The sequence below is a fragment of the Apiotrichum porosum genome (assembly GCF_003942205.1).
Source record: "Apiotrichum porosum strain DSM 27194 chromosome Unknown scaffold_1, whole genome shotgun sequence".
Taxonomy (NCBI): domain Eukaryota; kingdom Fungi; phylum Basidiomycota; class Tremellomycetes; order Trichosporonales; family Trichosporonaceae; genus Apiotrichum; species Apiotrichum porosum.
The window spans coordinates 1,475,364-1,491,127 of NW_021167108.1; the positions used below are offsets into that span (position 1 = coordinate 1,475,364).

Here is a 15,764-nt window from a genome sequence, read left to right on the forward strand (position 1 = left end):
TCAGTCACCGTCGTCCCCGCTGCTTCAGTATCAGCTTGCCACCCAATCAGCCATCAAACATCCTGTATCACAGGCTTACAAGTCGTCCATTGTCCCAGAACCAGTGGCTGATGCCCCTCTCAACTACCTTCAGAATGACTCGCCCGGTCTGTTCACACCCCCATCTCTTTCTTCTCAACACTCATCATCACCGGAGCAACCCACCATGGCAACTCCACTGCTGAACGAGGCACTAGACCCGTTGGGCGACCTTGTGAACGGAGTGGGACCGAGCACTGTACCTGTACGTTCTACCACCACCCTTAGTAGGTTTGTTCTGACTCCACAGCCCATGAGTGACGAAGCGCTCGCCGTCGAGTACGAAAAGGCCTTCCAGAACCTTTCAGAGACGGTCAGCTTCCTCGATGAGAGGTCGAGCTGGTACGGCCGACTTGCCATGTACCACCATGTGAACCGACCATGGGCCGACCTCCCACCCTGCATCCAAACCAGCGTCATACGATACTTCAACTGCGCCAGTGTCGAGCAAGGTGAACTGGCCTGGATCCGCCTTTTGCAATGGACGGCGCGCCGCCGCAGCGTTGGCATCTCCGAGCGCGGGGTTGGCGACCCACCACCAGAGTTTGGCGTCATCGAACTGTCCGACGAGTGGGTGCGCGACCATCAGCCCAACCTCTCGGAGCAGCGGCTCAAGTATGAGGCGTACCAAATGGGCAAGATGATGGTCTACATTTCGCCCAAGCTTCAGCCTACGGAACCGGACTTCCCAGCCTTGAACGACGAGGACCTTGCCCTCTTGGCAGAGTGGGACGAGACCATTGCGACGTTCGATGAGCGACTTGGGCTCGAGGTCTCAGTCACGGCACCTGAGAAGCCTGATGGGCCATCAACGGCACCAGGGACGGTCATCGACCTCACATCACCTTCACCGCCGCCAGATCTCCATCAATCCCCTGCGGACCTGGGACAACCAGCCACGCCATCAGCCAACCCCGCGACCGCCGATGCGATGACCTCGTTCGCAGAGGCCCTCACCTTGCACTTCCAGGAAGACCCAGCAAGCATGGCGGCCTTGGCTGAACTGTCTCAACCACATGGCCACATCAGCCTCGATGTCGAAGCCGAAACGCTGCAGTGGCTGGATGGCTTAGGCAGTGCCACGACCCTTGTGCCAGAGATCCAGCCATCATCCTCTACCATGATCCATCAGGACACCACCTGTTTCACAAGCGACACCATCTTGAGCATTCCTGCTCCCGTCCAACCTACCACAATCCCCCAAGCGGCACTGTACACTGTCCAGGCCCCCAACAATGGCAGTTGCATTACCGAGCCATATTTGCTCTACGCTGGGGCACCAGACTTTCGGCCAGGCTTCGCTGCTCCCGTCGTCTCTCAACCGCCAACCCTCAGCTGGCCTATGGAGCTCCTCTCTCAGCCAAACCAGGTGGTTTACACGTCTCCCGGAGTCGTCAAATCTGAACACCAGCCGATGCTGCCACGCCACACCCAGCAGTTGGCACAGTGGCAGGGAATGCCTGCGGCCCAGCCAGTGCTGTCGGCACCCGTCCGGCAGATGGCGGCTCCCGTCCCTCCAGTGGCGCCACTCGGCAATTCCCTGGTTCCACAGCAACACTACCAAGTTACTGCCGAGGACACCGAGCGGGTCTCGCTCAAGCGCAAACTGGCCGAACTCGAAGAGGGCAAGCTCAAGGCAGCACAGGTGGCGGAAGCCAAGCGCATAAAGCGCAACCAACAATCTATGCTTGCCAGGAAGAGAAGGGTAGCCAAGCAGAAGGCGGAAGCGGCCGCTCGCCTCCTGGCTGAGAATGAAGTCAACGAGGGATCAAGTGCGCTGTACTCGGACCAGCACGGACCCGCAAGGACTCGTTTGGCTTCTCCATTTACCCCACTCCCTCGTGCCGAGGTTGGCAATACTGCCGCTCATTACCCGTCTACCTACATGGACACACCACCTTCGCGCTCGCAAGCACACAACCCGCCTTTTATCCCCGCCAACAATCAGCTTGCGTACCGCTACAGCGAGGCGACACTGGTCCCGCAGTCACAGCCACACCTCTACTCGCTGGATCCGTGCTATCTCGGTCAATACCAGAGCGGAGGCAAACAGGACATCCAGCAGTCCTTCTACACGGCGTCTCCAGCTTCCCAAGGGGGCACAGCTGTACCTGTTCCATGTCATACCACGGGGGCTGTCGGACAGTACCAGGTCCAGTTCCACAACCCTCCTCAGACGCTGGCACCAGAGTCCGCCGACTGGTCGGCTGCCACCTACGACTCCATGTTCTTTCAGCAAGCCCAGCAGTTGGACTCTCAGCAACAGCAAGCCGCAATTCCATCGTGGCAGCGCTCTCAGATTCTCGAGCAACACCGCCAGCTCCAGCACGACCAACAGAAAGCACTCGGCGCAGGCTACATCTCGCCCCAGCTTCACTCCGGGCCACAAGGCGGTCGACCCACTGCAGCTCCGAGAACGTACCCCACCCCACCACACTCGTTCCCAGAGTCGAGACGGCAGTCGACCATTTCTCCAAACTCTGACAGCGACACATCACAGGGTGGACCGCAGCTCCAGACCTTCCCTCTCCATCTCCCGCAGAGCCAATCCCAGGAATCGATCTTGAGTCTCGACACCAGCTGGCACTCCAAGCTCAGCCAACAGTGGCCAGACCCACACACCCCCACCGCGCAACCCACCCCTGGGATGTAGTGGCGAGACACACTAGTATAATGTAATAATCACGCAGAAGTATCTTGTACACATGCATGACATGCAGCCTTTAATCCTGTACGTGTGTCTGAGACCAGCTGACCAGAAGCATGCCGACAAGAACAATGGGGCGAATGTGGCCATGAAACTCACATGCCACAGATCGCCAAATGCGCCACACATCACATGCCCCCCCCCCCGCCCACCCGTCCTGTCTCACTGTGTCACACTGTTCCGTGTTCCGCAAGTACATTACTTGCCCCCAGGGATCATTGATGGCTTCCCCATCCCCTCAACATCACACCATGAACTCTGTCGTCTTTGCGTGAGTGGGTTTTTGATATCGGCTGCACACTAACCCACCGCGCAGCAACCCCGAGTCCACTTCCACTCCGGACGACAACACGTCGGTTGATATCGAGGACGCCTGTGTTCTCCAGTAGCCAGTAAACGGTTGGGATCATGAGTGGATCACGGTCTCATGGCTACTACATATACGACATCTACTGCTGGTTGTACTTCTTATGAAATGAGGCTATGCACAATGCTCCTATCTCCCCCTTCTTCTGTCTCCACTCCCTCGTCCTTCCCTCGTCCTCGCTACTCCCTCTCTACAACTAAACGAGCAACACGTCCAGCATGGGGTCGTCCTTGACCGCGTCGCGGATATGGTACATGTGATCTCCAATGTCATGGTGCAGATGCACCAGGGACAGGATCCGCCCGGCCTCGTCTGAGCAGTCCTTCTCGCCGACGCAGGAGCGGGCCAGCGGGAGCATGCCGAAGATGGCCGTGCGGTGGTCTTGGAGACAGGCCGCGCAGCCGACCATGAGGATGGGCCAGAGCCAGCCCGAGAGGTGTCTGAGGGGTGTGTCAGCGCTGCTCGTGTCCAAAGCCGATCCAGCGCATAACTCACCCGATATCGGACGCGGCCTCGGAACACAGCTCGATAAACTGGGCGACATGCATGATGAGTTCCGGCGACGTGGGCGGGAACTCTTGGGCCTTGTGGATGACCAGGATGAGGACGGCCAGGCGCCACAGGCGACCGCCATACTGCAGTCTCCTGGAATCCTGCCTGCCAGCCAGACGCGGAGGCCACACCACCTCGAGCTCGGTGCGCAGCGAAGACACCTCGTGGTCGAGCTGCTCCTTGACCATCTCGGCTTGCGGGTCCACGGCCAGACGGCGAGACACCAGCCCGACCGCGGTCGCAAACGTCGGGACAATGATGCGGGGAGCGGCCAGGAGCGCCTCGAACAGGTCGGGCATGCCGGGGGCACACTTGAGCTGTAGGGCTCGCGAAGCGAGGATCCACGAAACATCATTGTAGTTGATAAAAATCGGGAGCGTGCCCTCTGTTAGGCTGGCTGCAGGGTGTGTCAGCGCCTGGGGAGGGGGGCAGGGTGTTAGCGCGCTCTCGCACTCACCAAACATGACAAGCAGAGCCGTAAAGTCAGAGTACAGCGCCATGGCGATGGGCTGGACGTTACGCAGATCTCCGCCACGGTGGCCCGGGAGTGGCGGCGAGACACCAATGACCCAGCCGGGCCCACCGCGCGCCACTGCCCACTCGACACCTGCGCGCAGTTGCTCCTTCCACCGCCCTGGCGCCGGGGCGAGAACTTGGGAGAGGAACAAGGTAAACCCCACGGCGCCGAGCTTGCCAGTCACAGGCTCGTTGTTGCCATATCCGCCAAACCCGTTACCCCCCGCGACTGGCGCGTGGAACCGCCATGCCCGCAGCGGCGGCGGCAGCGGCCGACTTGTTGCGCACCAGGCCCAGGTAGTTGTCGGTCAGCTCGTCACGGTTTGTCACGGATCCAGTGGCGAAGAGCGCCGTGGTGCTGCACAGGAGGCGGGACTCGCGGTCGTCCAGGTCGGTAAACGAGCGACGGACAATTGTTTCATGGTACGCCAGGAGCGTGCGCAGCGGCGCAGTGGGACTCCTCGGATCGAACGAGCTGGTCGGGCCCAGCTGGTACGCGAGCTTGGAGAGGAGTGCATCTGCAAGGCTGGACGGCCCACCGGTGGGACTGGCGCACAAGTCAGCATGGTGTGGACGCGAACAGAAAGAAAGAAACAGAAACAACATCGGGACCCACTTTAGGATCTCGAATCCTCGTCCTTCGGCCGCGATCATCCCGGCCAGGGTCCGCTCGACGACAATGTCGCGGTATGCAGACGACAGGTAGGGCTCGTCGGCGATCGGCGGGTCCGGTGAGAGAGGGAGGGCCGACGTCGACGGCGTGCCCGCTGATGTGCTGGCACTGGACAACACCATCGTGTCACTGCTGCCGCGGCCAGGCGTAATGGGGGCGAACTGGTACTCGCATACGCGGTTGGGGTGTCGACTGCAGTTGGTGCAGCGAGGCTGTGGTGGTGGGTGTGTCAGCAGTGGAGACGCTAGACAGAGGGACAACCACAACTCACCCTCCGCTCATCGCACTTGACGCGACGCTGACGACACACGACGCAACCGGTGACGGTGCGGACGCGCTTGACCCGCTGCCGTCCTTTGGCAGTAAGGCCGGCGGGGCCGTCATCACACTCGCGGAGTGGGAGAGTTCTTGGCACAGTGGAGGGCGAGTTGAATGCAGAGCCCCGAAATGATGAAGGGGCCGGTGTTAGGATCGAGTAATCAGCAGCCATGGCTCGTCAACGGCGGACGGAGGGGTGAGCTGGATTATGATGAGAAAGAGCAAATGAGGGGGAGGGGGAACACTATGACTCGATGCTGCGCACCATATGCTCCCCTTATATTTCGGTGTGGACGGAACAGAAAAGTCCAGGGTGGTTGGAGATGGGAGGAGGCCTTCGGCTGTGGCTCAGGTTGGGCATGATACCGCATGGGGGCACTGACGCCTCGTCGCAAAGGGGGGTGGGGGGGGGGGGGGGGATGGGGGGATGTGGGGATGGTGGATAAGCTGCAGGATCTGCATGCCACCTCCATCACAGGAATCTCGCGCGCACCTCGACCCGGGGGGTGTGTGCGTGAGAGCGAAAGCGAGAGCGAGACCGACAGAGAGCGAGCGCTACGCCTTGAACGCGCGGTGAGAGGGGCCCGTGGCGTAAAGGAAAAGTGGACGGTGGCTCTCAGCTGCGTCGCTTCATGGGCTTGGCGGCGGCCCCGCGCTCCGCCACATGTGTCGACCGCGACAGCCATGGCTCGCCATATCACAACGCGGTCGTACGCCTATCGGCAGATCGCCCGAACATCTTGGGCTGCGCTTAGTGATCGCTCTCGGCACAATCAGTGTGCCGATGAAATGTAGTGATCAATAGGTGACCCACATGGGTCTTCGATGCGGCTGAGATCCTGTCCCCAAGCGGCGGATGAGGCGTTGCGGACGACTGACACAGCGGCGTTCGCCAGTGGACGTTCTGACGTGCTGAGGGGGGCCTCTGCCGCTGGTAACCGCTCGTCAAGTGGGTCGGACCATTTCTCGTGACCCAAGTCGGACCATTTTTGTGCGTTACTTCAACACCGGTCGGCCCGGGCAACCGCACGGTTATCGCAGTGTGAAGTCCGGGGTGTGTCCCGGCAGAAGTACTGCGTAATTCGCAGGCGTTGCTGGATTGTTCATGTGCTTGCTACCCAGCTTGCACGTGTCGCCACCTCCCGCAGAGTGTAAATCGCAACATTTCATCCATGTATATTAACGTCAGGAGCTGACAGATCCCAAGTCCGACGGCGCCGTATCAACCTGAGAGGCCCAACTAACACCTGTCCCGGACTTGGGGGAACCTTTAGGGGCCCGTCGCATCGCATCCCTCGGGTCCGTCGGCGCACAGGTCTTGCCTCACTGCGTCATGTGGCGGACGAGAACAAAGATGTTGGACACGGCACGCTCTCAGGGTCGCAAGAAGGTTACGGGGCCTGCGTCCTGTCGTGCGGCCCTCGTCTGTAACCGCACGCCTCAACGTCCACCACGGATCCGTGGACGGAGCGAGACGTGTGTCTCCCTCTGAGGTTTCGAGGCATGAATTCCCAGGTAAGCGAGGTCGATCAGGTCGATCAGGTCCACCGACATGGTGTCGCCTCTCGTCGGCGACAGTACCGAGTAGGCGCGGCGCCGTGAGGGGGAGGCGACGTGTTTGACCTTCGGGCTTGCACCGCTGTTTCCGTCCGCAAGGTGAGTGGGGGGTGGGGGGGGGGGAGAGGAAAGAGGTCAGACATATGGTTCATGGTTTGACAATCGATGATACGCCTCGCGCCTCGTTTCTGTGGCCTTCGCGCGCGTGGTGCCACGACAGGAACGAGACGACGAAGGAATGTCGATCCACATAGGAAGGGTTCACAGGCGCCGCCCCTCCACGTCGACGTACGCAATTTATTGTCCAACACAAAGCTCTCCATGCAGGAAGCAAGGTGTAGGGCCTGTTATGCGTGGGGGGGCTTGCACAGGCCTCAGGAGCAGAAAGTAATGAGGGTGGTCAGCTCGAGCTCTGCGGGCATTTGACATCTGTATAACGGGTTTCATCGTATAACGGTTAGTACATAAGATTCTGATCCGATTGGATAGTTCTTGTAATCTGGGTTCGATTCCCAGTGAGACCTTTACTTTTGCCCACCTGTGCTACGTGTCTGCACATCATGCATCGTTGGTTGAAGCGCAGAGATGTTGAAAGAATGATGAACGGAAAGGTGTTTGTGGATGGTGTTTTGCCGCACTGCCACGGCTCTGGCAATTTGTGCGCTACGGCTAACGATCTGAGACACGGTTGTTTGGCTGATGTGGCGCGTCGTATCAGCACTATCTTATATTCATTTTCTTCCCTCTGTATTCTTCGTCATTCCACGGCCCGACCATCTGAAAGGCATTATTTGACTCCCAGTCTTGGACCTTCTTGATAGCACAGCCTGGCCCCTCGTCGAACCATTGGCCGACAAATTATTGACATCCTTTGTCAGTCATATGTACACTTGCACGCTGCCATTTGTCGCCGCGACGTTGATGTACCTCATACACCGGCTACCAAGGCTAGCTTGCACCATGACAGGATTCCATAAGAGACCTCAACTTCAGACCCATGACACTCCTACAACCGCCCTTGATGCTTGAACAAGCACGGTATAGTTTGAGGCCCCGAGGAGGACGGCTTGCATGCGACTACCGCGACAGTGATGTAGCACAGCAAGTGTCTGGCATGTCTGGTGTAGCTTCTCCCTACGGCAACGGCTGCTCAAAGCCCTCCCTCTGTCCATGTTCTGTTTTCTGAAGGTGTTCCCGGCGCCAAAGCTGCCCGCTCGAGATTGCTACTCCAGACCTGCGGAACCACTGCTGTGCTGCCGTAAGGCATGTCGCCGGACGATAGTGCTGGCCGTGTTCCGGCACCCCACACATGTATATGCTACGCTCCAACGTAAAGAGGTACAGCAGGGAGTGATGCAGGAGAAGTGGAGTCGCCCATGATGAGTTCATAGTTACTGGCCGCACGATGCACGGATATGTTGTGCACTGGCATTATTGAGATGAAAACCACAGGCATGCATCGAGTTCGAGAGGAGCATGTCAGAACAGCTTACTCAAACACAGAAGTGCCAAAGGCTCCCCCTACCTTTTCCCACAGCCTTCCTTTCTTCCTCCCGCCACCCTGTCCGCAGTGGAAACCAAGAAGGCCAAACCCATGGTACACTATTTTTTCCTTGAAGTATGTAGTCGATTATTTTCCCCCACTTTCCACATGACGAGTCCGCTCTGCTTCGGGCAAGTCCCTGCAGGTCTCCAGACTGCATTACATGTTGCTTTACGCCTCATGGAGCATGCTCTAATCCGTCACGAGGATCCTAGAACAGGACTGCAGTGATGACAGTGGAGGGAGCGTGATTAGCGCTACTGTACTGCCGAACAAGTCCGTCCCTTCTCGCCCACGGTCCCAAAATACCTTCTCGCCCAGTCTTCCGCACGGCGCAGCCTCTCGTCCAACGTCTCCCAGAGTGCAATGCAGCAGTTCTCGACGCTAGAGTGCACGTAGATACATGTAACTGGGGCGCTTTGGCGGGTTCTAGTGTATTGTTTTTGAACATCTGCCACAAAACTATCGCAACTAGAAGATGGTAACAATCTCTTCTGCTGACGTGGGGTGGATGGCGACAGTGTCCTGGAACGTCTTGCGGGTGGCGCCGGCCTTGATGGCGACAGCGAAGCCCTGGAGCACCTCGTCCGACTGCGTTGTTAGCACAAGTTGTTGTCAAGGTTACTTGGAACACTAAAAGCAAAACAAGAACACTCACTCCCTTGCCGATCAGGTGAAGACCGATAACCCTCTCCTCCTCGCCGAGACAAACCAGCTTGTAGGCCGTGGGCTGCTTGTGGTCCTCGTCGAGCATGGCGCCGGACATGTCGCGGAACTGGGTCTTGTAGACCTTGATGGCGTCGCCGTACTTTTCGCGGGCCTCGGGCTCGGACAGGCCGACCGAGCCGATGGTGGGGTGCGAGAAGACGACGGAGGGAATGTCCTCGTACGAGAGCTTGTCATCCTTGAACTTGGGACCACCGTAGAGACGGTTGGAGAGACGACGGCCGGCAGCGATGGCGACCGGGGTGAGAAGCGCCTTGCCCTGGACGTCGCCAATGGCGAAGATGTTGGGGACGTTGGTGGCCTGCCACTCGTCGACGACAATGTCGCCCTTGTTGTCGACCTTGACGCCGACCTTGTCGAGACCGAGGCCGTCAATGTTCGAGTGACGGCCAATGGCCCAGACAAGGGCGTCGACCTCGACGGGCTTGTCCTGGCCCTTCTGGTGGATGAGGAGGGTGCCCGACTCGGTCTTCTCAATCTTGGGGATGGCCGAGTGCTTGTGGATGTGCATGCCAGTCTTCTCCATCCAGGGGACGAGGACCTCGGAGAGCATGGGGTCAAAGGTACGGAGGACGGCGTCGTAGCGGATGAAGAGGTGGGTGTCGGATCCGAGGCCGTTGAAGACACCGGCGAGCTCGACGGCAATGTAGCCAGCACCGACGACAGCGACGCGCTTGGGCTGGGTCTCGAGGTCGAAGAAGCCGTCCGAGTCCATACCGTACTTTGCGCCGGGAACCTGCTCCTCGGTGGGGAGAGTGGGGCGGCCACCGACCGAGACGACGATCGTCTTGGCCTTGACAGTGTACTTTTCGCCGTTGGCCTCCTTGATCTCGACAGTGTTGGCGTCGATGAACGAGGCGAAACCCTCGTGGTAGTCGACGTTGTCCTTGGCGAGGTTACGGTCGTAGATGCCGTTCAGACGGTGGATGTAGGCATCGCGCTTGGCCTTGAGCTTGGGCCACTCAAAGCTGTTGGCAATGCCGTAGTTGACCTCGTCGGAGCCAAAGCCGTACGAAGCAGCGTTGCGGAGGGCATCGGCAACCTCAGACGTGTACCACATGACCTCTGGCGACGTTAGCTGGCGGTTTCACAGGTGGACACAGAAATCAAACACCTGGTGCTTTCGCGCGCCGGCTCCGTTCTCTACTCCCAGTACTCACTCTTGGGGACACAGCCGACGTTGACGCAGGTACCACCAAGACGGTGGCTGGCCTCAACGAGACCGACCTTGGCGCCGTAGCTGGCCGCGCGGCGCTATGTGGTCTGTCAGCAAACCTCCTTATCTCCTTCAACCGGCCGAAGTCCCCGTGACGTACGGCACAACCGAGACCGCCGGAACCGCCGCCGATGACAAACAGGTCGCTGTAGAAAACATGTCAGCGAGAGCTCTCTCCCCAACTTGCGCGCGCGCGCGCAAACTTCCATGCGCCACTCACTACTCGCCGACCTCGGCGGCCTTGGACACGGGAAGAGGGGGCATGGCGCTGACGCGGGTGGTGGAGAAGGAGCGGGTGGAAGCGGGGGTGGTGGATGCGAGACGGAGGGCGATGGACGTGGCCGAGACAGACGCGGACGCGAGGGCAGGAGCAGCAAAGAGGCGGAGGGGGGATGCGCGGACTACTCGCGCACGGGCGAGGGTGATGGACGACAGTTTTGTGGGCTGGGTAAGATGGAGTGTGGGGGAGATCACACACACCTCGTGGGTCCTTTATAGATTATTCAAATAGGAACACGGTGTGCCCAAAGTTCAGACATTCAGACACGATCACCTACCCAGATGAATCAGCCGATTTGGTCCCGCTCGCTTCTGGCCGGCCGTGTGGTGGCTGCATCTGTCGTCATCGGCTGGGGCAGAGGGTGGGGTGGGGTTGAAATCACGGCGATTGCGACCAACTTCGGAATCACACACCCGGGGGTCCACTTTTTTGCTGACTATTGGCCGGCGACTGCATCGATGGCGTCCTCGCCGTCGCCGACGTGGGCAGGTCAGTCATCACCCTGAGCCGGCGACGTCCGCAGACACCGGAGAGCAAGAGAGTGTGTGTGTGTGCGCTATGGAACATGCTACGACCATGGGTATTCCCGGGCGAACATTCTCCACTAGTCAGCAACACTCGTCAACGAGGTAGTCACTCCTCCACGCATCCACTTTGCGCCACTGTGCCACATTCGCCACCCTGTCTCCCCTCGGTTGGGACGGATCTAAGGCATGTTGACATGGGGGGGATCTGTACAAATAGGATATGAACCATCATGATGGTGATTAAGGTGTCATCTGTGCCCGTCGTCGGCGGGGTAGTCGTTTGTTGTGTGGGTGGGTGGGGGGGATGTTTGGGTTCGTGGAGGAATGTCGTGGTGGGCGGGGGAGGGGGCGTGTACGGAGCGGGGCATGTGATGCAAAAAAAAAGAGAGAGAAGGAGTGGCGAGATCGCAAGTGGCAAGTGGCTGACTACTTGCCCTCGAGCGAGAGTTCCCACACAATCGGCGCAGTGGTGGTGAGCTCGACGCGGGGCACGGCGGGGTTGACAGCGACAGAGGGCACCTGGAGGACAATGGGCTCGTCGAGGGTCACCAGGCTCGGGCTGGCCGATACACTGGTGCTCGTCGAGCCGCCACCGCTGCCGGTGCTGTTGTCGTCCATCTTGGCACGGCGCACCTTTGGCCTCGAGAAGAGGCTGGGCAGGTCGGCGGCGCTGCGCGACGACCCGCGCTTACCGCTGGCCTTGATGCTGCCGCCACGACGAACTGTCGCGTGGTCGACCTGCAAGGTATCCCGCATGCCGGTAGTCATGGACCGGGAGTTGGGTAGACCCAGACCCCTGATGGAAGCGACGGGCGACGGCGATGTGGACGAGGCGCCAGACACACCACCTCCTGACACGTTACGCTCGTTGCGCTTGGCAGGCGGGAACGCCTTGATGCGGGTAAACGCCTTCTTGGTGTTCTCGATACCGCGCGAAGCAAACAGGGGCTGACGAGCCGCTTTTGAAGGGCTGCGCTCAGACGAAGTGTCCGAGTCCGAGGTGACGGCCTTGCGGAGACCAGAAGGTACACGGATGGACGCGTTACGGCCCGTACGCGACAGGATGCGAGAGGTCGTACGCGGGCGGAGTCGGGCAAAGAACGAGTTGGGAGCCGAGCTTTGGCCCTTTGCGTTGGCGCCATTGATCATCTCGGGGATGGCCTCGGCATCGAGCTGCTCCCAGTCCTCATCGCCGAGCGCTCCAAACGTCCCGTTGAGCTCGACCGATAGCCGCGCGTGCGGGTACTTGTCAATGCTGGGAAGCTGCCGGTGACGGCGGATGAGCAAGTTGGGGCTACCCTGCGAGGTCGAGCCGATGGCAATGACGTCCGAGACAGAGAGACCGCTGGAGGGAGGCCCAGACGGGAGGCGTACAGTGAGGTTGGGAGGGACCTTGCCTTCGGAAGGGGACATTGGAAGCAGCGCAGGCGGCTTGGTGGTGTCGGGAATATCGTTGAGAACAGCAGGAGCTGCGATCGCCTCAGGCTGGTCGTCCACAAGAGGAAGAATGATAGATGGCGCACGAGACGACACCTTTGCCGACGCAGTGGTGCGCACGGAGGGCGGTTTTGAGGAGACTGGCGACGCCGCGCCTTCCCTGTCCAGCTCCGGCTCGGGGTCCTTGAGCGACTCCATGACGCTGTCTGCGGGCTCTGAAGGGATGGTGGGAATGTCGTCGGTGCTGGACGGTGTCGTGGACACAGCCGACGGGAGTGATGTGACAATCGACGGCGCACCAGACATGACCGACGTGGGGCGGACAATGGATGCGGGGCGAGCAAGCTCAGGCTCGTCCTGCTCCATGGCGTCGGGGGCTGCGTCGGCCACCTCGGCGTCGGCGACCTGCTCGTTCTCGTCCAAGTCGTACGTGTACTGGCACGTCCACTCAAACGACTCGAGCTCGCGCGCAAACTCGGCCTGGGCCGCGTTGTAAATCTCGTCATTGTTGAGCGCGTTCTGCTCTCCGTCCGGCTCCTTGCCATAGTCATGGCCCGACATGTCGACCGAGGGAGTCTCCTCGAGACAGAGGCGAGGGAAGAACTGGGTATTGTACTCGGCAACGGGGTCGATGTCGAGCTGAAACGGGTCCTGGTAATCGCCCTTCTCCACAGTCTCCCAGTCACTGGCGCGTAAGCTGCTGCCGACATTGCCCCAACTTACACATTGGTAAAATAAGGGTGGTTTGAGACAGAAGGTTCGGTAAGACGGAACATTGGCTCCTTTTGAAGAAGCTGAACAGATGTCAGTACTTGCCACCCGCAAAAGACAATCTAGCGAACACCCACTCCATCAATAAAGTCGTAAGTGGTCGTGTCGATGCGATAGCGCTCCTTGAGGTAACTGCGCGGGTGGTCGCCACGGTACATGGCGTCCCAGCGCGCATTGATCACACGCTCGTACAGCTCAGCCTGGCAAGGGGTTGTCAGCCACTGGCGCTCGCTGCGGTGGCGTGTGCACACCACTAGCACTACTCACGTTACTCTCGTCGTCGTGGCCGCGGAAGGGGACACGGCCTGTCAAGCACTCGCACACAATACAGCCCAGCGCCCACCAGTCAATGGCGTAGGTGTAGTGGTTGCGCTTGATCACTTCGGGCGCAAGGTACTCTTGTGTGCCGACAAACGAGTACGCCCGGTCCCATGTCAGCTCGCCGTTGCGGTAAGAGCCAAAGCCCTTGCCGGCGTAGTTTGGAGGCGTGCCCTTGCCCTCGATGTAGTCGGGCGGGAGCTTGACGGGGACGGGGTCACCGCGGTATCCAAACGACTTTGACAGGCCAAAGTCTGCCAGCACGGCGTGGCCATGCCAGTTGAGCAAGATGTTTTCAGGCTTGAGGTCGCGAACAAGGATACCTTCCTTGTGCCTGAGGAGGAAAAGAGATTAGCCGCGGGTCAAGAACGGATGTGTCACCACACCCAACTCACAATGTCTCGAGGCCCGCGACAATGTCACACGTGTAGAAACGCGTGCGGAGGGGACCAAGCACGCCGTGGATCTCCATCTGAGTCGCCAGGTCTCCACCTGGATAAAACTCCATCACGAGGTAAAAGTTCTCTTTGTCGCAGAACGAGTAGTAGAGACGCGAGATGAATGCACTGCGGCGCTCGCGCATGGCACACAGGGCCAAAATCCGCTGCTCGGCGAGCGTGTGGTCAAGCTCGTCGTTGGCGAGCACGGCACGCTTTGAGATGGCTTTCATCGCGTGCACGCGAGCCGATGGAGTGTGCTTGACGAGTAACACCTGTGACACACGAGTCAGTACGCACTCCCTTCTCCCTTCTCCCCCCTCCCTCTCTCCCCGCTCGGCTCGGTTTGAGATTCTGCAGACGTACCCTCCCGGCACAACCCTTTCCGAGGACCCGAATGAGCTCAAAGTCGGTCAGACGCGGGAGCTGTGAGCGGACAGCACCGCCAGCAGCAGCAGCGTCGGCGTCGACGGCGTCGGCACGGGACGACCCGTCGGCCTGGAGATCGTCGTGCGATACATCTGGACTGGGGATCGGCGTCGGGCCACCTATGGACTTGGCCGCATGCGCTGCTGCGACGGCGGCAACGGCACCTTTGCTCGAAGTGGAAGGGACTGCGGTGGTGATCCCACCAGCACCGGCTTCGTTTGCGCTCGGCATACCACGGGGCGGGCTTGGCGGCGGCGACGCCGGTAAGGGGACCTTGTAGTCGACAGCGACCATTTCAAGCCAAGCTCTTCTCGGTTACGAGTCTGGAGGGGGAAAAGGTGGTAGGTGTCTCTCTGTTTCTCTAGTCTAGACAGCTGGGGAGGTGTCAGTGAGACTGGCGGGGAGGTAGTGGATCCGGGGGACAGCACACAAGACTTTGCGTCTCTTGTTCTACCGAAGCGAAGACTTACCTGGAGGGCTGGAGGCTCCGGCGGGCTCCGGTTGCAGGCCCCGTCGCCAGCACCGTGCGTATGTGGGTGATATAAAGCGAGAGCGACAAAGGGGGGGTTGGTTGGACAAGCAAGTGATGGTGCGGGGGAGTGTGATGCGCTGGCAGTGGTGTCGCAGAGAATGGAAAGAGGGGTTGAAGTGAGACCTGGAAAGTCTAGAGGAGGCAAAGGTGTCAATGAGACGAGAGAACTACTTGCGAGCGAGCGAGCGAGTGCAAGCACGCACGCACACACTACTGTGCGGGTGCGGCAGAACGGGCTGGCGGGAAGCTTGTGAGGGGAGGCGTAGACAGTGTGTCTACTGTGCTTGCCAGAGCGGCGGCAAAGGAGCGTGGGCGGCGGACCGTGCGCACACCAACGGCAGGGTGGTGGGGCGGCGGGTTGGGCTACTAGTTGGGGGCCGCGGCGTATGGGCGAGGAAGGGGTGTGGCCGGTGTGGACGGCGAGGACGTGGTTGATAAAGATGGACGGATTTGATAGAAGGAGGGAACGAGAGATTGACGGGGATAAGACAAGGACACCGGCGGCGGGGTGGGGGGGAGAGTGCACACCGGGATGCGGCAGGGAGGGGTTGAGAAGGAGTGGACGAGGTGTGATGCGGAGAGAGGGATGAGTGTGGTCGTGGAACAAGGAGAGAAGAATAAGACGCCAGAGGAGAGCCGTGTACTGAAAGCACGGCCCCCATTAGAGACTAGAGAGAGGATGGATCGAGGGAGAGAGACCAAAGCCTTTGATGGCGCCGCACAATGCACTGTCCCTCCCCTGGAGGTCCGACGTCACATCCAGCAGTGCGCGCGCGCTCC

The 15,764-nt window shown here is 59.9% G+C and overlaps 4 protein-coding genes and 1 non-coding gene across 5 annotated transcripts; 2 read left to right on the plus strand and 3 right to left on the minus strand.

Annotated features, from left to right (window-relative positions):
• Positions 1-205: 205 nt before the first annotated feature.
• Positions 206-2,731, plus strand: EHS24_000530 (uncharacterized protein; the record flags this gene model as incomplete). The annotated part of the gene is made up of 2 exons (XM_028616358.1): positions 206-283; positions 329-2,731. 2 exons carry the CDS (start codon positions 206-208, stop codon positions 2,729-2,731), a joined length of 2,481 nt encoding a protein of 826 aa, XP_028480215.1.
• Positions 2,732-3,348: 617 nt separating this feature from the next.
• EHS24_000531 (uncharacterized protein) lies at positions 3,349-5,383 on the minus strand (the record flags this gene model as incomplete). Its single annotated transcript, XM_028616359.1, has 6 exons — positions 3,349-3,592; positions 3,648-4,101; positions 4,162-4,393; positions 4,509-4,767; positions 4,837-5,105; positions 5,165-5,383. The coding sequence occupies 6 exons, from the start codon at positions 5,381-5,383 to the stop codon at positions 3,349-3,351; spliced, it is 1,677 nt and encodes a 558-aa protein (XP_028480216.1).
• Positions 5,384-7,207: 1,824 nt separating this feature from the next.
• On the plus strand, positions 7,208-7,292 carry EHS24_000532. The gene has a single exon. It is a non-coding gene; the product is annotated as a tRNA-Gln (tRNA).
• A 1,490-nt stretch (positions 7,293-8,782) lies between these two features.
• GLR1 (Glutathione reductase) lies at positions 8,783-10,869 on the minus strand (the record flags this gene model as incomplete). Its single annotated transcript, XM_028616360.1, has 6 exons — positions 8,783-8,902; positions 8,970-10,102; positions 10,198-10,291; positions 10,354-10,399; positions 10,474-10,743; positions 10,811-10,869. The coding sequence occupies 6 exons, from the start codon at positions 10,867-10,869 to the stop codon at positions 8,783-8,785; spliced, it is 1,722 nt and encodes a 573-aa protein (XP_028480217.1).
• Positions 10,870-11,486: 617 nt separating this feature from the next.
• EHS24_000534 (uncharacterized protein) lies at positions 11,487-14,746 on the minus strand (the record flags this gene model as incomplete). Its single annotated transcript, XM_028616361.1, has 6 exons — positions 11,487-13,182; positions 13,221-13,291; positions 13,346-13,468; positions 13,536-13,920; positions 13,982-14,298; positions 14,390-14,746. 6 exons carry the CDS (start codon positions 14,744-14,746, stop codon positions 11,487-11,489), a joined length of 2,949 nt encoding a protein of 982 aa, XP_028480218.1.
• Positions 14,747-15,764: the final 1,018 nt, after the last annotated feature.